Source organism: Falco biarmicus, chromosome 6 (assembly GCF_023638135.1).
Source record: "Falco biarmicus isolate bFalBia1 chromosome 6, bFalBia1.pri, whole genome shotgun sequence".
Taxonomy (NCBI): Eukaryota; Metazoa; Chordata; class Aves; order Falconiformes; family Falconidae; genus Falco; species Falco biarmicus.
Window position 1 is genome coordinate 2,093,571 of NC_079293.1, and position 26,444 is coordinate 2,120,014.

The 26,444-nt window shown below is 36.9% G+C and overlaps 1 protein-coding gene across 1 annotated transcript; it reads right to left on the reverse strand.

Annotated features, from left to right (window-relative positions):
- Window positions 1-4,685: 4,685 nt before the first annotated feature.
- On the reverse strand, window positions 4,686-23,745 carry MANEA (mannosidase endo-alpha). The gene is made up of 5 exons (XM_056343632.1): window positions 23,640-23,745; window positions 16,896-17,488; window positions 13,191-13,300; window positions 10,702-10,778; window positions 4,686-9,996 (listed from the first exon to the last, which is right to left on the reverse strand). Exons 2-5 carry the CDS (start codon window positions 17,443-17,445, stop codon window positions 9,360-9,362), a joined length of 1,374 nt encoding a protein of 457 aa, XP_056199607.1. The 5' UTR covers window positions 17,446-17,488; window positions 23,640-23,745; the 3' UTR covers window positions 4,686-9,359.
- Between the last annotated feature and the right edge of the window lie 2,699 nt (window positions 23,746-26,444).

The following is a 26,444-nucleotide window of genomic DNA, read 5'->3' on the forward strand; positions in this document are numbered from 1 at the left end:
ACATAATTGGCTTTTAAATTTTGATTCTCTTCAAAAATTTCTTATCACTAGCAAATTTATTTTTTTTTTAAATGGCTTTCTGAACCGCACAAATTCCAATATGGGTACCTGGCTGCTTCTATTAAACATTCTTATTATCTTTTTCTTAACTTTCACTGGCAACTAATCTATTGAAGATTCTTCTCTCTGCTTACTTAACATTTTAGTATCTTTTGAAAGCCAAGTACCCTGCTGAAAGCTTTCTTGTCCTGACCACATTTTCAATTGCACTTTAAAAAATGTAATGGATTTGCGGTGTGCAACTTTGCTTTGGAAAAGCCATATTGACATTGCCTAGCACATCTATCTTAAATACGTATTATTGCTATTTCTCCATCCAGCATGGATTTCAGACTTGTCAACAGTTCCCAGCATCCCTCCCAGTAGTCTATTTAAAATTGGTACCACATTTGTCCCACTTCCTTCATGTGACTACCCTTAACTGAAACAACAGCATCTACAACATTTGTAACAGATGAACTATTTCATATTTGAGTTCCTTGAAAACTCCTGAGTGCTATTGAGACTAGGTGATTTATTGCTGTTCATTTTATTGACCCATTCAAAAATCCCTTCTATGACATTTCACCTTAGGGTATTTCTTCAGATCATCAGCAGATACTAGATCCAGCATCAAACACTCTCTATAACCTCTTCTGCGATAGTTACAAACCACTTCAAACTTCTCTGCTACAGCTTTATCTTCTTTGAAAGCTCTTTTTATTGCTCTTACCTGTTAGCTCTACCAGCACACTACCAGCTTTCTGTCTGCTTGTGACATCTTTTACAAACATGCATTAATGATGCCCCTAGTATGTAAGTCTTTTAAGTTTGGGGTTTTTTTTATGTGTGTTAATATTGTATTATGTCTTGCCTATCATGGTTTGCTGTGCTCTTTCTGGGAGAAAAAAATAAATCATTAGATTTAGGAAGTTTTTCCTCCAAGTACGGTGGGGGACTTTTTTAGCCTGCCTTCATTAATGCCAAAACTTAGGCTCTTTAGTAGTTTTATTATTTGGACAGTCTTAATTTGAAAGATGCCTTTTCTTTCCAACACTTCTATTTAACTACATGGGCTTCTTCCAGTCCTCTTGAAAATCTTTTCTGATTGATGTAATACATGTGATTACAATGGTTATATTGCCTGTGTATAGCCTCCAGACATCTTAACACTTTGACATCTCTGAACTATTTTGCTCACTTCTATACAGCTTATCCTTTTCTACGTCATGTTATTGCAATGGAATCTTAAAATTTTTGCTTTGTGCTTGTTCTCTAATGTCTTAATTTAAAACCCGAATGTACAAATATATGCAACAAATTCCAAGTGCTAGTAGTATATCACGAAGCTTGCCAAAGGCTGGACCAAAATAGCAAAGTAGATGTACTTTTAGTACGCTAACAGTACAACTAATGCTGACTTCCATTTGTGCTTTCAGAATGTATTTTTCTAAAGTAGATCCTTCACTCACCTAGAATAAAATGTGTGTACTCACCAAGAATCATATATGAAGGCAATATAAGGACTTCTGAGCTTCTCATAAAGGAAATAGCTGGCTACTTCTTTCTCCCCTGAAAAATCTTAGTATTATTACTAATAGATTAACATTGCTTTCTAAGGTTACTGGCTTCTATTGAGCCAATGTATTTCTCTTTTAAAAATAAGTATTCATTGCTATTAATTTTTATGATTAATGGTAATGGCATTATGTGTGTATATATGTGTACATATTGTAATATATAAATTCATACTTACCAAACTTTTAACTGGCTATCTGATATTAATGAGTAGTCAATCTTAGCTTTCTGATAAAACTATTTTCTACCATAGTAAATGCAAATTTTCCAAGAAACCTCTGTTAAAATTAGAGCAAACTGGCAGCCCAACTTTTCACTAGTATTCTAAAAACTAATGGAGTTCTGTTTGCCCTTATTTGTTGAATCATGCTGCAGTCTGAGAAACCAGTCTTGAGAGACCATGCTGTTTCCATAGCAATGACTCCAAGTTATAAAACCAACTCTGAAGGCCAGGACCTGCTCACAGATGCATAATGCTCATTTCAATGTATTAAAAAACCAAAACAACCAATAAACTATCTACTGTTGTGTTAGTTCTATGCAGAGCTAGCAACACAGCTCTTCAAAGTTTTCAAAAACAACTACTCTAACTAAAAATGTGTCTTGTATACACTTAAGTGGAGATGAGAACCAATTTAAAAACAAAACTGATTCTCTAAGTGGTAAATCAGCTCTGAACGCAATAGCAGACATCCACACATCTAATAAAACTGGTTTTCTTCAACATGGACTTTTTAGTCAGTCACGTATATATACTCTTGCTGCAGTATAATCTATGTCAAAAGCAGTTCCATTTAAACATCATCAAAATTCTCTAATTATGAGAAGTTCAGTAAATTTTACCCATACTTTAAGGTAAAAGATTGTAGGAAGTGAACTTGAATACCCTGATTACTTCTGCTTAACTGCTAGGATCGAGCGTCATTCTGGATCACCCCATGAATGCTGACAGGAACAGATTCAGGAACTGCTTAAAACTGCAGCAGTTGTTTGGGGTTTTTTTAGATACAAGGGCAGTTATATTTTTCATGTAGAAATCGCAAAAAAAAAAAAAAAAAAGCATACATTTGCATACATATATTCTAAGATCAGAATTAGTTCTGCAAAAAGTCTCCATTTTTGCATGTGCTGAGCCAGCTTTGAATAGTAGTGTCCTGATTTCAGTTGGGACAGTTATTTATTCCTGGTCGCTGGTACAGTGCTGTGTTTTGGATTTAGCATGAGAATAATGTTGGTAACACACCGATGTTTCAGTTGTTGCTCAGTAGTGCTTACCCTAAGTCAAGGACTTTCCAGTTTCCCATGCTCTGCCAGTGAGCGGGGGCACGAGAAGCCGGAGGGAGCAGGGCCAGGACAGCTGACCCGAACCGGCCAGAGGGGTGTTCCATACCATAGAATGCCATGGTTGGTATATAAACCGGGGGGGAGTTGGCCGGGGGCTGCCAGTCGCTGTTCAGGCACTGGCTGGGCATCAGTCAGCAGGTAGTGGGCAATTGTTTTGTCCAACACTGGTTTCTCTTGGGTTTTATTCCTCTCTTTTTTGGTCTCCCTTTTCATTACAATTATATTGTTATTATTATTATTTTATTTCAATTATTAAACTGTTCTTATTTCAACCCATGGGTTTTATCTACACCCCTCCCACCCACCTGGCCCCCATTCTCCTCCTCATCCCACCAGGGATGGGGGAGATGTCAGCTGGCAGCTGCATGGTACTTAGTCACCAGATGGGGTAAAAACACGACAATCAGCAATAATGGAACATACAGAAAAGAATTCTCACCGCTTTCAGTAAGACCATCACACTGTATGGTAACATAAGTATCTACTTTCTTGACTCCAGCTTAAAGACCGTACCTTTATTTATAAAATACTGAAACAATTATGACAGATGCAATATATTTTTACTTCAAATCTACCAGTAAAGTGGGTCAGGGAATTAATTTTTCCAGATTTTATTGTATTAAACTTCTGGGTATTCCATTATTTCCACAATATTATTTTAAATGTGACTGAAGTTTAAAAACCAAAAGCTACAGGTTCTTTTTGTTGCATTACTGTTTCTTTTATCTACACCGCGCACCTGAAGAAAACAAACATGACTGTAGTCTTCCTTATCTTTCAAAGAATTTACTGAATATACATTCCATATACTGTATAGAAAGTTATCAGATTAGATAAATGAAAAAGGTAATAAATACTGTTTCATTGTTATCTCTCTCTCTTTCTTCTACTTAATTCACACGAAGTGACACAAAATACCCTAGGAGATATTTTACCTACTAAAATGCAGAAGTACTTCAGTCCCCTCAAGTGTCAATTACAGGTACATGCATAAGTTCGAATTTCAAGTACACCTTGTGTTGACTACCTGTTGCATTTCCTGATTTCAGGAATTCATTTGCACTGTGGAGCAATATATTCTACCTTAATTACAAGGAAGAGTCACTTGCAATGTGACACACAAAGGAAATATGAAATGATGACATTATTCAACACTTTAAAATACTTTTCATTCATATACAGAAATACACAGTACTGGCTGTGTGTGGGAATAAACTTATAATTGCCTTCTTACCTATGTAGTTAGTTTGCTTGGAATAACGAGACATATTTTTCAAATTCCAAGAAGGTAATCTCACATTTCTGTGAAACTTAAATAAAAAGGCAACCCTTACCTTATAGAGTTTTTATACCTGAATAACACAATATAATACCAGAATGCAACAAATACTTTTTTGACCCCACTGTAGTATTTAGTTGTAAATCATTCCCCTGCAAGGCTAATTATTTGTGCACCCATCCCTCTTAAACTTCCATATGAACTGTAAACTTCAGGTTTACTTTGTCAAAATACCAGGGACTCAAAGATACCTGCAACACTACGCACTAGTGAACTCACTTAGTAACCTAGTAAGTTGTATACAGACAGGCCTAAAAACTTCAGCACCGTCTGTTTAAAAACACTGTGACAAACCTGTTGTCAGTCTAAGTTCTACACATATATTGTAATAGAGAAGTAAAAATTACTTTCTGAACCGGTATTATTAAAAAAATCGCACACATCACACTTTTTAGGCATTATTTATTGTTCATTAAAGTATTCATACATAAGTAACTAGATTTTTTTTTTTGTAAACATCATAGGGAATTAAAAACATTGCTTACTTAAAAGCAGCAGAATCCAGCCTGTAATTTTAATACAATTATATAGTACTTAAAAATATTTACTTCAGTTATATGCACATATATAACATACATAAATAGACACACGTGCACACACACAATATATATTCATGTAAGTAAATGCATCTCTGCCCTAGCCAGGTAGGGTATTAAAAGAAATATACGTTTTTAAATTCATTTCCATGACACAGCAAAGATACACTATCCATTCACCACAAAATCATACCTATACAATACCAAATTCATATCGGGCTTTTCTACAGTGCCAATAATCTTGTAGAGTCCCTTTACTGAGTATTATAACTATGAAGTCTTAGAAATACAAACACTTTAGCAGTTTATGCAACATTTAACATGCTGGTCAAAAGTAAAAGAATGAAATACTGACACTATTTTAAGCAAGTAGAAAGATGAGGACCAATACTCATAAAATACCTTAAGACTGGGAGAGAATTTCAGCTTAAGTGGTAAATAATTTGCCTGCAAATACTTTATTTCCTCTTTTTAGATACACAAGATTCACCAAAAAAGTGCTCTAAATTACAGTACATCCTTGTTCATGTGCTCAGAGATACATTCTCCTACTAGCAACAGTGCTGAAAACGTTCTTGTGAAATGTTTAGAGAACCCAAGAGCCATGTGTAAAACATCTTAATTCAAACTATGCAGAATGTATACATATCACGTTTTATACTAAAATTGACTTCACTAAAGACCCTTCTGCTTCAACAACCTCTTAAGAGACAAATCATTGGCACCTCAAAAGAAAGGCACTAGACAAAAAATGAACATCAGTACAGAAACTACATTCACAATAATCTATAGCTTGCCACTACAATAGTAACAGCATATGCATGTATTCTTCCCTCAAAATTCAGTACAAGTTTATAGATCTGAGAAACATGCACTACTATACACGATTTGATATAAATTCTTATTTCAGAGAAGATGTATTAAGCTTCAGTTCTGAGACAGCTCACAGAACTGAAACAATTTACTTGATCGTAACCGAGAGAAACAGAAACGAACCTATAGCTTTTCTTTTACAAAGAAGTTTTCTTTTACCACAAAGACTTGCTAATTGTCTCAAAACCCATTTCCCCTTTGAGGATACTCAGTCAGTAGTACGTGATCAATAACTTCAGATATTTCTATATTTGCAGAGGCGTAGCATGGCATGATCTCTAGTAAAACTCCCCATAGTGTTTCTTGCCTCATCTATATAAATGTAGTATGTCAGTCTAAGTACTGTAACATACTATAACAAGTTGAGTCAAATGCAATTAATTAAAAGTAATAATTACATATTTTTTCAACTAGTCAAGAAATAATAGTGAAGCCAAAATGAAACAGTATCTGATTATTCCTTAAATTCCATTTCAGATCTGAAATTAATAATAAATATTCTTCCCTACCTCCCAATTTTGCTTGCACATTGGAGATGATTTTTTTTTCTTCCTTGAACTGTAACCGTAAAGTTTGAGGCAATCACCTTCCCCCCTCCTTCACCCCAACAACTGTGCACTTGTAACAACCTTACTCTTTTGCATTCGTACAAATCCTCACCCACAGACCTGGTTTTGCTCAGATTTCCAAAAACTTTCATGACTGCAGCAGCAGTCCACCAGTAAAATTCTCCATCCCCTATAACAAGAAGTAGCACTAATATTTGCCCCAAGTATAGATAGAGTATTGGCTGGGCAGGTGCGGTAGTTCTAGTAGCTGCTATTTCATCAGCTCTCAGGATATTCAAATTAAATTCTAAACTCCATCAGACTGCGTATTTGTATTTTAAAACACATCAAGCACATAAAATACAGTAAGTACTCAGGGGCAGTTAATTTCTAGGCACTTAATTTTCATTCTTTTCTACAGAAATTCTGTAAATTCTTCTGAAGATCCCATTAGACGCCAGTGTGTCATGGTCCATACCACTTCAAGGCAAGGGCTAAATGATTGCTTTATTGCAATTACAGAAGTCTTTCAGAGTAATGAATATCCATTACATTGTTACCATAAATGATATTTTACACAAGATAGATCACCTCAGTTGTACAACACTCTACCACAAATGCTTCTATAAACAGTAACAAAATAAGCAACTCTTATAGTCACAGAGAAAACAAACTGCCACCAGGTGAAAGTAAGGAGCTGAAAGGTAAGTGCAAGGTTGTCAAGACTAATAAAGTGCTCAGACAGTTCTACTGTGAGACAAGACCGGTGGATGACAAAAGTTTAAGCAAAGGGAAAACAGAGAGACTTGTCCTTTCAAAAGATTTGATTTCAGAAGATTTTTTATTAACATATGGGATATTGGTATGTAAAAATGTAATCATTCCCTCACATTTAAAATAAAGATATGAGCTCTTTGGGCTGTAAAAGCATAATCATGTAATAAATTATAAACCCAAATTATGTATAGCTATTTAAGGGATTTATAGTAAAAATATATAAATCAGTTTCCTTAATAAAGAGAGTGGTTAACTTGGAAGTGGTAAAAGTCTAGCAAGTGCTTTATACATCTCAGACACCACGGTGTGACTGGTCACACCTGTTATCTACTTCAGCTTATTCACCTGAGCATAAGTAAAACAAAATAAGTGTTAGCAAACATCTCTTTCAGAAGCACTTTAAAGTTTGCAGAAACGCAGTAGGAAAATGAAAAAATAATACAAAAATATATTAATAAGATTCCAATAGCTCTAGAGGCGCACTTCAGCATGCCAGGTTATATATCTGTCACCCAATTTCTGCAGTTTTTTCAAGCAGTTCAGGGCATTATATGACACCATCTCTTAACAACTGCAGAGACATGGCAAGAGAATTAAACTGTAAATAAGTGAAAGAAACATAAACAAACCTTCTTCATAACAGAAGGACTCTAGAAAATATTTGTAGCAACTGGCTTATGTTTATTTGGAATGACAAAGGTTTCTGGAAAAAACATACTGGTTTGATTTGTTTTCTTTTTTAACCAGAAGTCCTCACATCTACCTTACAACTTCATGGACAGATTAGTGTGAGAACCAAGTAAGGAGTGTAATTTCCGTGAAATCAATGGAATTCTAGTGGTCACAACAGTTCCAGCATATGAGCTAAACCACAGGATCAGCACCTTGCATACAAATAATAAATACAAAAAAAAAAAACCCAAAGAAAGAAAAAAAAAAAAACCACCCCCACACACACTTTGCCACAGATTAAACACTTTGCTCCCAATAAACAGAACACTGCAATTTCTACAACTCCAAAGTTCAGGAATTTTCTATGAAGTTGTATGAAAACACCAAAAAAAAAAGGATTGCTGAGGAAATAGGTCCATGTGACTTGATCCCTTCAAACTTAATTAAGAAAAAGTTAATAATCACAGTATTTGAGAGGTGAGATTATTAAGTCTGAAAGTACTTACTTCCAGCCACACCACTGTATTACAGTAGTGGTGGTAGGGAGCTGAATGATATCTGAATGGTAACATTTTAGTATCTACTCTACTGAATCCTGGAAAAAATGTATGAACTATATGAAAAATAGAAATCTTAGATTTCAAGTTAAACTAATGGAGAGTTGCTGTGATTGCTACCAAGCCAAACTGCTCCTAAATCTGAAAGAAAAAAGCATTTCCTAAAATTATAGTTACTGCAGGATTAGTAAGATATTAGGTCTAGGTTCTTTAAACATTTTAAGTAACACACGAGATCTGTGCCTGCAGTGAATTAGCAGACAAGATATCACAATGCAAGCGGGTTTTCTTGCCTGATTAGGGTTTTTTTTCCCCCTGAAAAATATCTTTTCTACTCTCAGTTTCAAGGAATATTTTTTCAAAATTCAAAGTAACATAGAAAAAACTATGTTACTGGTCAGTATCCAGTAACATGCAAAAGTCTGTACCATGTACCAAACAGAAAAAATGGAAGTAAACTAGAAATCTTTCAGCAGTTCTTTGGAACTCAATCTTTCAAATACTGTTGGGTTGTTTTTTTTTTTTAAACAAAACCCACTAGTGTTGCATCACACATACCTCTTCAAAGTTTTTACCACAAGCTAGTCATATGTCAAGAACTCCCTGTGTGCAAAGCATTAAAAATAGCAGAAGTAGATTATTCCACACATTACAGACATGCATCCTGCAAGAAGCTATCAGGATAAAAAATTAGATTACAGCATCACTTTGATTAGAAACACAACTACAAGAATAAAGGAAGTAAGTATAACTATGCCAAGTTTTTGTTCTACTTTGGTCACGTAGAGTTATCCCACGCAGATGTTCTGGAAGCTCAGCATGCAAATTACGAGGTTTAAAAAAACCACAAAACCCAAATAAAACCCCAGCATCTTCCCTGAATATTCTTGAACTAAAATATCCAATAAGACAGAAATGTCAATATTCTTATCTTTCTACTCTTCAAAATGTAAATTCAGTAGTAGAGCATATACATTCAAGAGACATAATAATTTGAACTTATCTGTAATAAAGACATTTAATAAAAGATTTTTCAGCTCTCAACTTCTTTCTCAGTGTAGTCAACGTGTTAGGAAACAACTGAAGCAGCAACAGCTCACATAAGCCACTGTTCTTGTTCCTTTCTGTACTTCTCAGACCACTTCTGAGTAAGGTCTAGGTAAACATTTGGTTTATGGGGCTTATAATCAAGGTAAACCACCTGCCCAGTCCGTTTGGGGATAGCTTTTTCAATCTGAGTTCCCTCATGCCATTCATTAAAAGATGTAATAGAAATAATTTCTGGTCGCACCAAAAGGGCTGCACTGAAGGCAGTTTCATAGTACTTCCCGTTGACACGATTACGGGTGTTGTGGTTGTTCCACGGTCGGATACTAGTATCAATATACCCTGGCCCCACACTTGGAATAAACATTAAGTTGTTACTATCACAAAAGGCTTTTAAACTCGCCCAGTTATGATGAGATGAGCCATAGGAGAAGCCATTGGTGGCAAAGTACGTGTACATACCGTCAAAGCCACTTCTGTGAATGTCATGCTTATGTCTTTCTTCTACAAGGAGTCCAATGAATAATGCATCATATGGAGTATTTCGAATAGTCTGGGATCCAGAAACAGTTAACAGATTTGCCCATATTTCAGGAATTGTTACATAAGAATCATAAACATAAAACATGGGAAGAAATCTGCCTGTGCTGGTCTTATGTCTGTAAAAGGCTGGATGGCCTCCATATCTATAAAGCAAACAAGTATCATTAAGATAAAATTTGCCATTTGGAAAATACTGTTTTACAATCCAAGCTGCAGACTTTTCCTAAAAGCTTATTTAAAAAGACAGTGCATGCGCTTCAAAACATAGCAATTCATATCCATTTTCAGTCCAATGAAGTATTAAATACTTACTGAAGTATTAAATAATGAATTTTAAATTACTAGGACTTAGTAACTTAGTGTCAAACTGCACTAGCACTATAGGTATTAGTTTTCTCTGAAGGGCAATTTGCTAATTCAGTATGAAGTAAGACAGTTAAAGTAACATTAATAAACAAAGCAACTAGTAGATGTAAAAAAATTGTCAAGCTGAATTAAAATCATTAAAGGTCATTAAAGCCCTAGCTGCTTGTTTGTCACTATAAAAATATACGTTTAATTTATATATCATGTAGCTAATACTTTTAACTGTTTTAATCTGAAGTATCATGACTTGTGATGCTAATGAATAATGAAAGCAATTTACATTTGAGTATCTAGGTAAAGTCAACTTCAATATTTCTAAAACAGACTGAGTTTTGTACCACTGAAATATGAACAGTTTTGTATTCCTTCCTTCTCTCTCAGTGCACATTCTTATATATTCTTCCAAGCTTTAGGTAATACACAGAAGTACCCTAAACCAGCATGTAACAAAGCACAAAGAAAACCAATCTAAGAGCACTCACTTGTCAATGATGTATTTGACATTGTGGTACATACTGCGATCATCTCTATCTTTGTAAGGTTCAATATGAAAAGTGACCTGAAAGATGAAAACAAAGTAAGAGCAACACTAACATAAAATACTATTAAATACATGGGCAGTGCGTATTATATGAAGCAAGTACCAGTCACATTAAATATTGTTCTTTACAAATCAACCATTTTTGTTACGTTGAGAATAATCCAACCCTAGTTCATCTCCTGCACTGCTAGGATTGAAGCTTCAGATCCAAGGAAGTTTGGTAACAGCGTAAATATTTAGATTTTTTACATTAAAACAAAACACTTTCTGTTTTCCTGAGGTTACAGCAAGCAAATATGCTTCAGAAAACTTAAAATACAGCAGAAACTAAAAAAATACAGTATCATCTATTCAAATGTGAAACAACTGATTAACCAATAAATAATTTTAATATTAGATTTCTAAACAATGTATTAAATTTGCTACAGATAATTCTCCAAGGAGAGTTTTCAGTGTCAAAATAGATTTTAAGATACGGGATATGAAAACTTCAATTTAAAATGTTACAGATTTATCATCAGCAATAAACTCTTGAACTAAATCTAATATAATGTACTGCTGCTCTGAATTTCAAGCTTGGAGCTTATGGAATTATTCAAGCTATACATGTGAAGTAATTTCAATGTAGAAATGCCATTGTTTTCACATATACAAATGAATGAAAGAATATATTACATTAATCGAAGCAATTAAGTTTTTCAGAAGCAATTTTAGAGCAGAATGTATTTAATAAAGTCTTCAAGAACTCTGCAGCAGTAGCAGATTTCCACTGTAGAGCTAGTATCTATCTCTAGTAGGTACAAATTAAAAGAAAAATACAGTGTTAGACTAAATTGCTAGGACTGACAGGACAGGTTGAAGAGCACCGTAATTTCCTATTTCATGTCCAACTATCAAAACCAGGCAAATCAAAAGGATGTATCTTTTAGATTTGTATTTAGCAGACACAATAGGAAAGTATTTCATACGTAGGTTTTGGTCTACTGACATTCCTAACACTCCACTGTAATAACTTACTAGGATAAGAACATTTAAAAACATTAGTGAAGGTAGTATTGCCTGGAAGCATCCATACATAATATCTGTATTCCAGTAATTATTCCAAGCAATAATAGCAGTTCCATCCAGATTCCAATCATTACCATAGTATTACATGTGGTTTTTTAGGTAGGTTATTTCATTTTGCCTTGGCTCCTTTGAGAGACTTGAATGTTAGCAAGTTGTTTTGGGCAAGAGCAAGTTCCACCAGATGATTTGAAAATTTGGGGGAACTGAAACTTTTTTTTTTGTTAATAATTTACTATTACATATGTGCAACTTACATCACATAATGGAATTCACGCACATTTTTAACAGTTTCAAAATTACTTCTGTATCTGATGCAACCTTCCTACTTTCCTCCTGCTTGTCAAAGAAACTACAGTCACAGCCAGCAATAGGAAACTACTCCGGGAATCTGCAACATGCCTGAAAAACTGAAACCACAGCAAACGAACAGGCTGTATTTTTAGCCCCCTGTACAGACAACACCCTTCAGAGATGAAACATATACAGCTATTTAGATAATTGAAAAACTCAAATTTATTACTTAGCAAGACTAAAGGCAATGCATGTTTTCTTTATCCCAAGGTAAAATACAGTTTTACTCTAAAAATAAACAAAATCAAACCATGATTTTACATTCTACTGCTCAATCCACATAATCTTTAATTGATTTGATATTTCACCGATTTCAGGAAGCCAGTAATTTAGCCTTTCTATCCTGTCATGCCTGGAGTAACCTAAAGTCAGAACAGCACCTCTCTGACCTTAATGTCCAAGGCAAGTATTCCTGATGCCTTCTGGAGTAAAGACATACATTCAAACCAGAATTTCTGAATCCTTCTTTATTACTCATAGATACTATTCTCCTGACCTCAATGATCAGGGACAGCATGTTATGCTGTTAACGTAAAAAATCAGGTTAGTCTTTCTTCTTTCTCAAAGTTACTTAGTTTATAGATCACTGTATTCCACAATGTTTTGATATATGTAATACTTTCCTCAACTCCCAAGACACATTTGAAAACAACATGGTCTAATTTTAAAAACTGTTCGTAAAAATTAAAATAAATTAAAAAATCCACCACACCATACCTTAAAAGTCTTTAAGCTTTAGATCTGAACCAAAACAGAGAAAAAGGCAGATTATGGTATTTATTCTAGTTATAAGGCAATGTTGCTTAGGTCTGAATTACACTGAAATGTGATAAAAGGGCACTTACACCTGATTCTATGACCCAAAGGAAGTGCAGCGTAACAGGAGACAGAAAGAAGCCACTGCTACATGACGAGCCTCCCTGCTCTACACCACAAGTCAAATGTAGTAAACTCTTAGCAAGGTTTACTCTCCTAAGTAGTCTTATTTTATGCACCTTAAAAATAGTTTACCTTTAGATTATATTTGTGTGCATAATCCAAAATAACAGGCACCAAATCATCAGTTGGTTCTCCATTTTCATCAGCCATACCCGGCGGGTACCATGAAAGCACTATTACACCTGAAAATACGAAACTTAAGTTTTAAAACATGCTTTTTAACATAGAACATGTATGTTAAAACAATAATTATAACTCATGAGAATGTTATATGCAAAAGCTACATCGTATGAATAAATGTGCACATAATATAAATAAGAATTTCAAATTACTTTTTAAGCAATTACAAGATCTCAGTGTTCTCAGAATGCATTTTAACTTCTCTCTCTGTTTAAAAGACAACAAACAGTGGTAAGTTCATCCCTCAAAGGAACAGATCCATACTCAGTGTCCCAAGCCTAACACTTAAAGCCATTCCCTCCCGCTTTTCAAGCAGTGTCCTAACCTCCAGGTTGTACCAAGAATAGAAGAATGCTCCCAACTAAGGCATTATAGCTATGCCACAGCAGAGCCAGAGAATATCAAGATACATAGGGTTAGAACATACTCAAAAGATGACGACTATGCATGCAATGGAAGAGGTTCTTTATTTTATGAAACTTTATTCCCCACCATATTACTGCATTGCACCTTTGGCTCTACTATAATACAACCATTTCATACTAACAACAGTGACTGTATTTTCGCAACCTCCTTCTTGCTAAAAGAAGTTACTATGGTGTAAACTACCCTTCCAGTCATGTGAAATTAGTTTTTAAATTTATTACCTAAAAATATGCTTGAGTAACTCAATAATTTAAGGATGTTACTATTCCTGTCAAAGACAATGACAACAAATAAAATGTCCCTGTACTGTAAATTTTCCTGATGCTCTCCATGAAAGCAAAAGAACACATGGCTTCCTCAGAAATGCCAAACCCTTTCCTTCTGAAATAAAATGCTGTGAGATAAGTAAGTTAGTCCTTTTAAGTGTGTAGCTGGAAAAGGTATCAGGAAGAAGATAAGACAGAAAGAAATACATGAAATATCAATGTAGGAATATTTTCCTAACAATACTATTTAAAACATATGGAAGAATAAGTCAATGAGATTCTTTTTAACTAGGTAAAGATTTAAGTACACGAATCAGGTCACTGAAATAGGGAAGTATATATTTTAAATGCCATCTATGTTACTAACACTGTAACATTTCTGACTAACAATTTCCAAACAAACAAATCCAAAATTATGACAAAGAAAGCATAAATTAGAGTGAATACACAATCATCTTCTAACTTCAAAATCAGAAATTTGAGCTCACTACATAAAGTAGTTCAACTACCCTCAGCATACACTTCACATTTTTATCAAAAAGAGAATCAAGTCTGCTAAAGCACAAGAAAAATGCAGTATTTTATATTTTATAACCCTATATTCTATCTCACACAAAAGAAAAGGACAACATTCAAATGAGTAAGTTGTAAAGGACACGTAGAACAGCAGCAACAAACTCAAGGTACACTCAAGGTATCCTGAACACAACATCTGTCAAGACCCTCTTCTACACGTTTAGGAAACGTGGAAAAGTTCAGGAGACCAAACTGTTTGTCAAGGAACCTAAACTCATGTTTGCATTGGTCTTCTTCTGAGAAAGACTACTTAATATTTGCTTCCCTATAGTTAAAATATAATGTACCACTTCAGGAGTCTAAAAAAGGATGGATTCGATGCCAAAAACAATAGCATAAACATGGTTGAAACCAAAGTTGTCATTCAAGAAAAATGGAGAACTTCAAATTGGACTACCACAAATATAGGCTGGTGCAAAAAACATATATTTCTCCAAGCAATGTGAGGAATAGTAACTGTTGTATTGATTTGTTAAAAATCAGGAAATTAATAAAGAATTGTAAAATATAAGAAGAAAACAATGAAGCATTGTATGAGACTTCTGCTGCTCCAATCTCTTATATACCTTTGATCATTACACAATATTGGCTGAAAGAACCACTTACATTTTTCTCCTGTTGTAAGATCCTTGATAATGCCTCAAAAATGGCTAGAAGAAAAATTATTATTTTACAGAATGTAAAATCCAGTCATGGATTAGACATTGGCTAAGAGAAAAAAAGAAGAAACTGTAAATAGTCAACCTCACAGTACACAAAAAAAAAAAACCAAACAAAGCATAATTCTTATTAAAAAAAGATATACAATATTTGAAACAATGACCTGAGGGGAAAAAAGCTCATTATTTATGTTGGTCAAATCTAGACAGAAGAGAACAAATTCAAGTGCACTTAAATCCATAGGTTAGAATAACAGCAGAAAAAAGAAATCACTTTTGATTTTGATTTGAAGTAATGTGTTACAAAGACTACGTCATAGGAAGCAAGAACTACTCATTCACATTGCTGAGTTTTGAATGGAAAACTAACTCAAGCTACTAAAAAAAAAAAACAACCACCTAATTTTGCAAAGCATTTTTCCTAGTATTTGGCACCTTTTCCACCAGCAGTTCAGCTTTATCAGACATTTGTATTAACAGGATGAGAAACACCACAGATTCTTCTGCTTTCATCACATGCATTATTTTGCTTTAGGTAAGACTAAAAAAGTGCTTACTGGTCAGTAATACCTGAGATTTCCCTGCAACCGTCTTCCCACTGTTGCTGGTGTTCCTGTTAATAGTTATTGTATTACTGAAAAGGATGAGAAATTTCCTATGTTTGTGTTAACCCTTGTACAAAACAGGTTAAGTTAAAAACCAGGAGAAAAGTATAAGCAAGAAGTAAACACTATACAAGTAAACACCACTATTGGGAACAATTACATAAAACCTTAATGATTAGGTGAACCAAAGTGATTAAATTCAAAGTGAACAGCACTCTAAAAAATGCTATGAGCTCTGGTCACTTTGCTCCAACTACATTTACAGAGGTTGTTCAGAGCTTTGTATTAGCCTATATGTCTGCTTATTTTAAAGATAATGAACATCTTTAAAAGTTGACCAGAAAGCCCAACATCAAAGAATGAGACCCAAAATATATTGAATATTCTTACGTATCTCATTTAAGGAAGGGAACATCAATTTGTTTTAGCAAAAATATAGTTTTGGACAAAGAAACAAACTATCATTAGGTACGCTGAAACTATCATACCTGAGTTCATGAAGGTTTGGATTAGACATTTCCATAGCTAATGAGAACACCTATAAATACACTGCATAAAACATATATTGTATAAAAGCTATAATCCTACATGCTCTTTGACATATGAATTAATACAAATTATTACACACAGAGAATTCAGGGGAAAAAAAAAAAACCACAAAACCCACTCCTATTTCAACAGCCATAACCATGTTAACATGATTTACTGAAACCTGTTCTTAAAACTGAAGGATTCATTCCCAAAGATAAAATACATAGGCAATGTATCTAGTAATGGTTTCTCTATTTTCTACGTATGTTGTCAGTGCTTAACAGTAACTCATGGAACATGTGCACCTACAGGATAACAAATACGGTTCTTATGTTTCTGTGCTGTTACACTCATCAGACAGCTCTGAAGATGCAGGTTTCAGTTGGGGGTTAAAACTCAGAAATACAAACACATTTCCTTGTTTCAGACATTTCCAGAATTACATAGAAAAATGGAAGAACGGGTCAGTTGTGTTCATTCACATATTTAAGGCTGGATAAATGAACAACATGCTGAAATGTTAACATTCATTACCAGTTGAAGCTGAACGCATTTGTTTCATGTGGGCTTCTATGACAGAAGGGTCTTTGGAACTGTAAGATCCAAGTTCAGGATAAAAGTTGGCCCCAATGTCCTCAGGAGGATTATGCCGTCCCTTTGGATAATTGTTTGCAATTTTGGGATCCCAGTGTGGCAACAACGGATGGTTCCAGTGAATATATTTACCATCAAACTGTGGATTCCCAAACCAACTATAGTAGAATATGTGAAAGTTATAGTTAGGAGAAGACAGTTCTTCTTCTAGCTTGTTTATAGGAGGCATAGATGCTTTCACAGTATTGACTGTGATACTATGCAAATTACTGACACGCGTTACAGTATCTCCTTGAACCCTATTTAGTGAATTCTGTTTATTGTCTAAGAGCACCGTCCGTTGTTGAAGCTCAGGCAACAAACCAAGTCCAAAGGGATCCCCAAAGCCAGCTCTGTCAGGTCTCAGAGTCTTCAAAGCCATCATTATGGAGCAAATAAACAAAATAAAAAGCAACAAAATGATGCATGTTCTTCTGCGAAATCTTGCCATGATGTCATAGTTCAGAATCCGAACAGAAGGAATCTGGCCGCAACTGATCAAAAGATAAATAACTTGAAGTCAGAATTTTTATTACTTAATTCAACAGTATGAAATGCTTCACAAAGTTTCTACATAACAGAAATAATACGGAGACAAATGTGTCTCATACACTGACTGCATAACTAACCACCTTTGGCAGGGTGGGGATGGACATGGACAAAACCCCATTTCTGCGGTTGAGACTGTGTCAGGTTCTGAGGCTCTACCCCCAAGGACTCGCATGTTTCAGAAAACATTTTAGTTTTGAAATTCATTGTATTCCTAATGCAAATAAAACCCATGAAATGGAAATTCTGGTTACATTATTTCAGAACTACAACACTTTGACAAGTCTAATAGAAATAGCACAGAAAACAGAAGAAAAAAAGCTGAAGTCATGAAAGGAGAATAACGTAGCAGAACTAAAGGACAAAATGGGATATGACAGAAGTACAGCTTATGTTCAGAATACAGGTTTCATTTACTAAGCTATTTACTGGCTTTGGACCAACCACTTTGTGTTTAGTTAACCAATACAGTGACTAAATACTCTGGCAAATTAAACTTGAAACAATGATGCTTTGCCACTTTACAAATCTAAAATTCTGATTTGTTTGCTGAATTATGCAAACAAAACCCAGCATAGCATTAAGGATGTACCTCAACCAAAAAGCCTGGAAGTTAGCCGCTGGCAGCCCATTAGTACAATGTCACGGCTGTGTGACACCACGTAGAATTCTAGGGCTATGTTCAAAACACCACCAATAGTATACAGGAAGATTTGAGCCCTGAAAGTAGGCGGAAGAAAATCAGTATAACAGAATGCCTGATTACTGTATCTATTACTTTAATTCCTGTTCAACATTAAACACAAGGGAGCCAGAGAACAGGATTAACAAAATATAGGTTACCACAGAATTATGTGGAAAAAGCATAAAACTGACAACACTAAACTGACTGAAAAATCTTACAATAAATTTCTAATTCAATAGCCATCAGATGTAGTACAGTTGTGATTTTGTATTTCTGTCACTGACCTCCAAATTTTAGAATCTTACTTTATAAAATGACCTGTGTATATCTCAACTTAATTTCCAAGAACCAAGGTCTTTACTACTGTTAAAGTGCATTAACACATCGATCAGTTGTCACAACACTATTTGTTACAACTGTGATAATTTTAGATAAGGAATTTTAGAAGGTGCTTTTTAACAATACAGCCTGAATTAGGTTAGCATTATGGCACAGCCAAAAAGTGAGATTCCACTTCCATTTCCAACCTTAATCTGTTCATACTGCTGTCTACTTTTAGTTACCTCCAGGATACATCTGGTTTTCACAGTAAGGTCACTTGTACACTTCCAACAGCAAAACCCTGTTAACACCTCAAAAATAAACAACAAAAAAACCCCGCTCTATGAACTTTCATCTTGTTAGAGAGCTGACTCAGCTGAATGAATATCACAGCACTAATGCCAAGAGTCAATAGCACAGATGGGGGAAGGAAAGAGCACAAAAATTATGCTGCTTATTTTGCCCAACTGGATTGTGAAATGACACCTTTAGCTACTATCAGGGGAAAATGATTTTACATCATATATGCTTATAGTACTTCACTTAAGACTTTTCATTAACAGTTCTCACATCAGTTTACATCAAATTACAGGTTTTTTGTCTGTAGCTCACAATTCATCCAAGATCCTAGAAGTCTGTCAAAGAGATTTTTTGGAGTCCAGAACATTTTTCTTCTAATAAGAAATTAACTTCAAATACACTCAAACTACTTCTACTATTTTTCCTGACTTTTTCAGTCTTCTTTCTAGTCTATCATGCTACCCATCCCTGGGAGTTTAACTCCGTTTTCAGATCAGAAAAACTGAAGTTTTTCTAAAGGGTCACGATTATTATTTTTTTAAAAGGGAACAGTATTATACACCTGGCTAATGCATTAATGCGTTCAGTCTTCTTTAACCCAGATTCTACCTATGTTGATCACACAACATACAGGACTGCCAGGGATAAATTACTTCTGCAAGTATTATTTTATCTCATCTCTTCTGTAAAAAAGAATTTATGACTGTAATGTCTATAATTGGAATGATCTTAAGGTCTTCCATTCAGACTTTCCTATAAGAAACTGTTGCTTTTTATTCTTTGCTTGACATATCTGCTACTAAATCCCACCTCTATGACATCAAGATTTCATTATCATAAAGTGCTTTTTCTGAAGCGTCAAAAATTGACCTTAGTCCTCTATGCTTTTGTTTCAAAAGTATTTTTTAATGGAGCATTTATCATAAAAGTGTACTAAAAAATGAGCCACGTGCTTACTAAAATTTGACTAGCATCAGGACAGACCCTTGTCTACCACAGCATATTATGAACCTCTAGTATGGTTGTAGAGAGACTCAGCATCAAAGTAAAAGATTTTTAGAACAAGTAAATGATACCTATGGTAAAGGCTTGTGTTTTGAGGAGACAGTCTCGATGATTACATAATTAGGCCCTGGCATTGATACCTATACTGTAAAAGCTGCGTTGAAGAGATACAGGTTGGCAACGCCTGCATTATGTCATTTAATCTTGTTTAGAGCTACTCTTCAGAGACAGTGACAGATAAATTACTCTCATCAGTGCTAGTGCCATAGCAGAATGGTAATACCAGGGAAACAGACTGAGCAAACATGCCATGTGAGACAGCCACCTGAAGTTATGTCTATCCTTGGAACTGGAAAAAAAATCTTAGAATACGCTTCCGATTCAAAAGCCATTAGAAATAGCACAGCTGTGATTTGTATTTCTGTCATGGACATCCAAATTTTAGAATTTGACTTCAGTTTACTGAAGTACACTGGTCATTCCTACATGCTTATGCAGTATCTTGCCCTGGACTGTTGGGTGCATTTGTATCTAACAGCAATTCCCTTTCTCAGTAGGAAAAAGCCTGATTAACTTCAGCTTTACACAGATTAAAACCCCCCACACAGTTCCTCTGACTCGTATGATGTCCTGTTAACTAGTAGCAGCTTTTGGATTCTAACGCCAAGTTTGTTGACCCATGTTAGTGTACCAGCTAAAAATCTAAGTATTTCAAACTCTTTCTCTTGCCTAGTGAATACATTTTAAAAGAAAAAAAAAAATAAATCTGTCTGTAACAGGTCAGAAGGAACAACAAGTTAGTTCAGATCACCAGTCTCTGCCTATGGGCAAAGAACAGGTCCAATGTAGAGCAACGCTCTACCAGAATAGTTAGGCTTCTTCAGCCATTTGTGGATCAGAGCTCCTGAACAAAAGGTCATTTCTTTGTAAAATATGAAAGGACACCTTCCATTTAGACATCACCTGCTACTTTAATTTGATGCCCCTAGTTCTTGAATTAGAAGGGATAGTAAGCAAGCATTTGTTTTCATCTATCTATTATTATTTACATTTTCAACTTCATTAACGATTTAATTGCTTCTATCAGATGCTCTGAGTTTTCCTTTGGTGAAATTTCCAGTCTGTCTAGTCTGCATATTGCATCGCTATCACAGGATACATTTAAACATTTTTGAGGTGTTTCTTTTCTGTACAGTTTCAGCTCTACTACATCCTTCCTTTCTGAGACTGAGGGAACACATTTGAATCCAGTGTCTTTCAACATGCATCCAGGACATAAAGTTACCCTTTTACCCTTTTTTTTTTTTTGGTAGATTTTGCCCACTATCCCTTTTCCAAAGATTTCTGCTATCAATTCAGCCCACCCGACTACAGAATTATCATCACCATCCCTAAATCTAGTTCCAGAGTGGTAAATATGTGCTCATAGTTCATTACTGTAAAATCAACATTGTTTTCTTTGTGCATTACACTTGGGATTTTTTAATCACCCAGTCGCTCTATACTGGAAAGTTCTTTGGCAAATTTTCCACTGAAAGGTGCTTGAAGATGTCAGTATCTTCAGGTAGCTCTCTCAATGTGCTCTTCACTACCACATGCAATTCTCCAGATGATCAATTGTTACCTTCAGGTCCAGACTGAAAGCACAGAAGTTAATTGATATCTTTTGGTTTCTCCTTTTATCATTACAGACACTACAATTTCCTTCATCACACATCAGAAAAGCATGAAGCTTTACCATGAAAGGGTAGAACCTATATTTCTAGAACATTCAGTCCCCTTCAACAGAAAAACCTTACACAGCTATTTTACTTTTTGTTTATAAGCTGCTGTATAGGCTTAATAGCACATTCATCCCTCTATGACTATCCCTGTTCCAAATTAATTTGTTTCTAAACTGTTCCCCAATCTTAACAGCACGAGACTGGATAACCTCTCCCATTCAAGCTCATACTTTGATGTGGGGTTTTTTCATCCCTCACTGCTGCTTTTTATAGCTTTAACTTATCCTGCAGGCAAATCTGCTTGTCATTTTCACTATGTGAAGAAAAAAGCATACAGATGGACAGATGACAACAGAGCTTTTCCTCCCATCCCATTTCCCAGAATATGGATGTTTCTTTAGCTAGGGAAAAACAAAAGGAGTTTATTTACTCTGGATCATTTTGGTGATATGGTAGCTCTAGTTTCAACACCCTGACCCATCGGTTGTTTTTTTCCAGTTTTACTGATCCCAAAAGAGAAATACTCAATGCAAAAAAAGTATGTTCAGATAAAACAGATGTATCTATTTTAGTAAGAACCAGCAAAAACTGTAATTTATGTTTTGATGTTCCCTAAATGTAAGAAATGAAAGTGCAATACAGAAAAGAACTCTGAAAACCTGACTATTGATGCAAGGGTAACACCATCCTAAAGTCACTGAGGTTGACAGCTCATGGCTAGTATCAAAGCTTCTCAGCTAAGTTTTCTAAGCTTAGCTTCTCTTAAGATTTCCCACCTCAAAGAACCTGAAAACTCTGAAGTAACAGATCAGCTCTAAACAGAGCGGAAGCTTCTAGCTAGGCCCTCGTTCTAGAGCTACAGTGCACATGTGCACCCAGAAACACTACTTTGGTTCCCAAGTGACTGACCAGGTGAGATTTTAGTAAACTTCCCTAAGGGCTGACAGGAGTCTGTCCAAACCACCACATTTATATAGCACATTCTGGCCTGGGGAACACAAATAATAATAATAAAAAAAATTAACTGCAGCTGACCACCTTGGTGAGTGCCTCAGGAGTATTTCTAGTATTAGAAAAACTGGGAAATTTCCCAAAACTTGCCTGAATAAGAAAGGTCTTTTTCTGAAGACTTTTTAAAAAAGCCTTGAAAATCATTAAAGACGGAAGAAGACATTACATATGGCACGCAGACACTTTATAGCTGCGCTTACATGCTAAATACACACATTTTTAAGCACTTCCAGTAATACAGGGCTTCTTTTCGGTCCATCCAATTTAGGAAGGGGTACTGGAATCTGACCATTCTAACATGGGTAACTATCACCCACAAAACAGGGAACATGAATTTCTCACTAATCGGGTTTGAACTTAAGAAAGATAGCAGCAAGAACAAAACCCAACCCTGCTGCAACTTCTTTGTTCTAAACGTGGTGAGCCAGCCTCCAGCATTAAATTGTATTTAACGTAGAAGAGTATTTGATTTCAACGTGCCAGCGTCCTCCTGCTTGGGAAGGCCACTGGCACACACCCCTAACCCTGCGGGGCTGCCGGCCCTGACCCGAGCGCGGCCTCCCGCAGCCGCCCCCGGCCAGCCCTCCCGGCCTCCGGGGCAGCGCGGCGCGGGGCCGGGCGGCCTGACAGCCCGACGGCAGCGCAGGGAGCCCCGGCCCGAGCCAGCGCCCACCCGCTCCTCCAAGCCTGGCGCGCCAAGCGCCGGCGCTCTCAGCCCCGCCGCAGCCCCTGCCGCAAGCCGAGCCCCTCCGCGGGCGGGAGGCGCAGCGAGAGCCCTTCGAGGGGGCACGGCCCGAGGGGCGCGTCCGCACCCTCCGGTAACGGCAACGGCCGCGGGCGGGCGCCCTCCCCTCCTCTCCCGGCCCCGCGGAGCGCCCCAGCAGCGCCCACACCCGAGGGGCCCGGGGGCTACGTCACGGCGCCCGTCCCGACCCGTCTCCTCGCCGCCCCTTCCCCAGCCGCCGGGGCCGGCAGCGGCGCTCGGGGCGCAGCCGAGGCCCGGGGAGGGCCGCCAGGACCGGCGCTCCGCGGGCCGCTGCCGTTACTCACCCGCCCGAAGCAGGGGCGCTGCCCGGCGGCCGGCAAGGCGGACAGGGCGGCGGGCGGGCAGGCCGGGGCAGGGCGCCGGGGCGCTCTCGCACCGCTCCGCCGAGGCGCGGGGCACGTGCGCATGCGCCGGCAGGCGCGCAGGCGCGGGGCGGGGGCGGTGCCCGGTGCCCGGTGCCCGTTACCGCCGGGTGCGGCCCGGGCCGTGCGCGGGGGCGCCGCTGCGGCGGTGGGGGCCGGCGGGCCGGGGGCCGGGCTCAGCTTCAGCCTGCCTGCGGCTGGGCGCTCGCCGCGGCTCCCTGGCTGTGCCCTCTGAGGGCAAGGGGGGTGCGCAGCAGCGTCTCGGGCCTCCTTGGCCTTTGGAGCAGCTTTTTTACTCGAAAGGCCTAAAAGCTCTTCGCTGTTTCAGCAAGTTCTTTGCTGGATTGTTGGTTGCATTTCAGCTGGGGAAGAAGCTGCTCGATGGTAGTGGCTGGGTACAGCCTGGGGCTTAAATGTGTGGGCAGTGCAGGATCCTGTGTGAGAGCCGCTGGGGTGGCGGTTGTCAGTCTGTATCAAGAGAGTGAGGTGCTCCAGGCAGCCGTGCCTTTAGATAAACTCAGTCCATTGGGGAAATTGCCTATCTTTATACTATATACATATATATATATACTATATAAATATACAGCTATATGGGAGTAAATCAGGAAAAAAATAGCACGGATAGAAGCACGCCAAGTCTCATTTTGTAATTGCAGATAATTGCAGTAATGTAAAAATGTTTTTGCTGACGTTTCATATGCTAATGCTTCTGTGTGCATCGCTCTCTTTGCAAGGCGATGAAAATGGGCTATGAATAGCTGCCATAATGAGATTAGTAAGTGAAACAATGAAAAAACTACCCGTTTTCTACTGTAACATCAGAAATCTGTCAAAAAGAACACTTGTTGATGAGCGCTTCAGATTGAATTGGTGCAAATTCTTGCACTAGGTAAACAGCATTGTTTTCCCACAGAATTTCTTCCCTTTGCCACATGAAAATTGACTATAATGAGTTGCAACCCTGTGGTGTAGTTTGCCTGATTAGGTGGTGCTTTTTTTTGAAGAATCTCTCTAAGCCCTGAGAGAAACTGAGTACAGTGTTCAGAATTGTGGTTTCATTGAAATCAATAGCAAAATTATTATTATTTTAAACAGAGACAGTATCTCACTTCATATGTGGACAAAAAGACTTGGATGAGTGTCTCATACTGTAGATACAAACAAGTAATTTCAACAAGTCCCGTGGCTCTTGAGTTCTGAGTACGTTGTCAGGCAGAATTGTTGCATGATGCTTTCTTTATGCTGTCTGAGTGTTCTGATAGGAAAAACATTTGTAGTAATACTTAGTTCTAGTATTTCTTGCATATATCTGAATAATTTCATTAACAGGGAATATGTTGTAAATTATTCAGGAAGTCATGCTTCAATAATAAATGAGTTGGCATATGAATAGACTGGAGATAAAAATTTGAAAACTTGATGTTTGTATCATTTCCTCGTAATCTTACAGAATTTTTCTTTTACTGCATTTTCTTTCTTTCATTGTCTTTTTTCTTTCCTCTTTTTTCTTCCATCTTTCTTTTTTCTTTCCTTCTTTTTTTTCAAAATAAAATATAGTATAAGGTGCTCTTCAGTTCTGTTTTATGGAGGCCATAACTAATTTTCACTTCCTCTTTACCACGTGGAAGAAGTCCTACTGGAACTAAGAAAGTTTAAGATACAAAAAGCTTAAGTAAATCTGAAGCTTCATTTGGTTATGTTCTGTTAAGAGTACATGTTTACAGGATAAAAATCTGCTAGTGTTAGGAAATAAACAGGAAAAAAATAATTAGAGGGGAAAAACCCTAAAATTTATTGTTCTGACATAGTTCTATTATGTCAGAACATTTTTGCTGAACAGATTGAATCTACTGGCTCAGATTTAAAAAGCAACAAACCAAAACTGTTATATCACACCATTTCCTCCAGGCCTTTCTGCATAGTAAGGAAATTAAGTAATTATGTTTAATTTAAGTTTAGGTGGAACAGGGGAGGTTAATGTGATTGTGGTTATATTATTGGTTAACTTTCTTTTTGAATGTCTTGTGTTACATTTCTTTTTTCCTTCTTGGTCTTATGTTCGCTTTTTTTTATGTGTTAGATCAAGGTGTACCTTTCCCTAGCCTGCCTTCAGTGTATATCCTTATATTTCCTGCAGCTTCCATAATTTTCTTCTCCGTTATATCCTGTATCTTCTCACTTGTTCTTTATTTGTGGATATAATAGCTGCAATAGACTGTTCAGGCTTCAGAACAAACACAGAAGAGGAAACAGTCTGTGTTTGTAGCCTTTCCTTCTCTTCTTATAGTCCTATCTGTCTCAAAATCATGAATCTCTCTTCCTCCCAGTAATCATTCTTAACCCAGAGCTTCTCCTTTGAAGTTTTATGAATCTCTGCCACTGTACCTGATATATAGCCACCTCTCTGAATCCTTATTCCCGGAGTCTCTTACTACTGCATCCCACGTTTTCCTGGGCAGAAGCTACAGACAACCTTGCTTTTATACCACAAAAAGCAGTGAAGTGCTGGTCCGTTTTTCAGTCAAAGTTTCCAACAACAGTAGAGATAATATTTTGGTGGGATTTGGATAACTATATGCCCACCTCTTAGAAGTTTTGAAGGGTTATTTTGAAACAGTAAAGACTGGTTCCACATTTTATTTAAAGCAGTGGGAAGCTTTGATTATGAAGACTTCAATAGTACACGGCCAGATTACCTGGCTGCAGGCCATGGACAACTGTAGATCT

Coding starts and splice junctions, on each gene's coding strand:
- MANEA (XM_056343632.1), bottom strand. CDS start 17,445: ATGGCAAGATTTCGCAGAAGAACATGCATCATTTTGTTGCTTTTTATT. Junction 13,301..16,895: donor AATGCGTTCAGCTTCAACTG/GTAATGAATGTT, acceptor TCGTATTTTCAG/GTGTAATAGTGCTTTCATGG. Junction 10,779..13,190: donor CACACAAATATAATCTAAAG/GTAAACTATTTT, acceptor TTCATCTTTCAG/GTCACTTTTCATATTGAACC.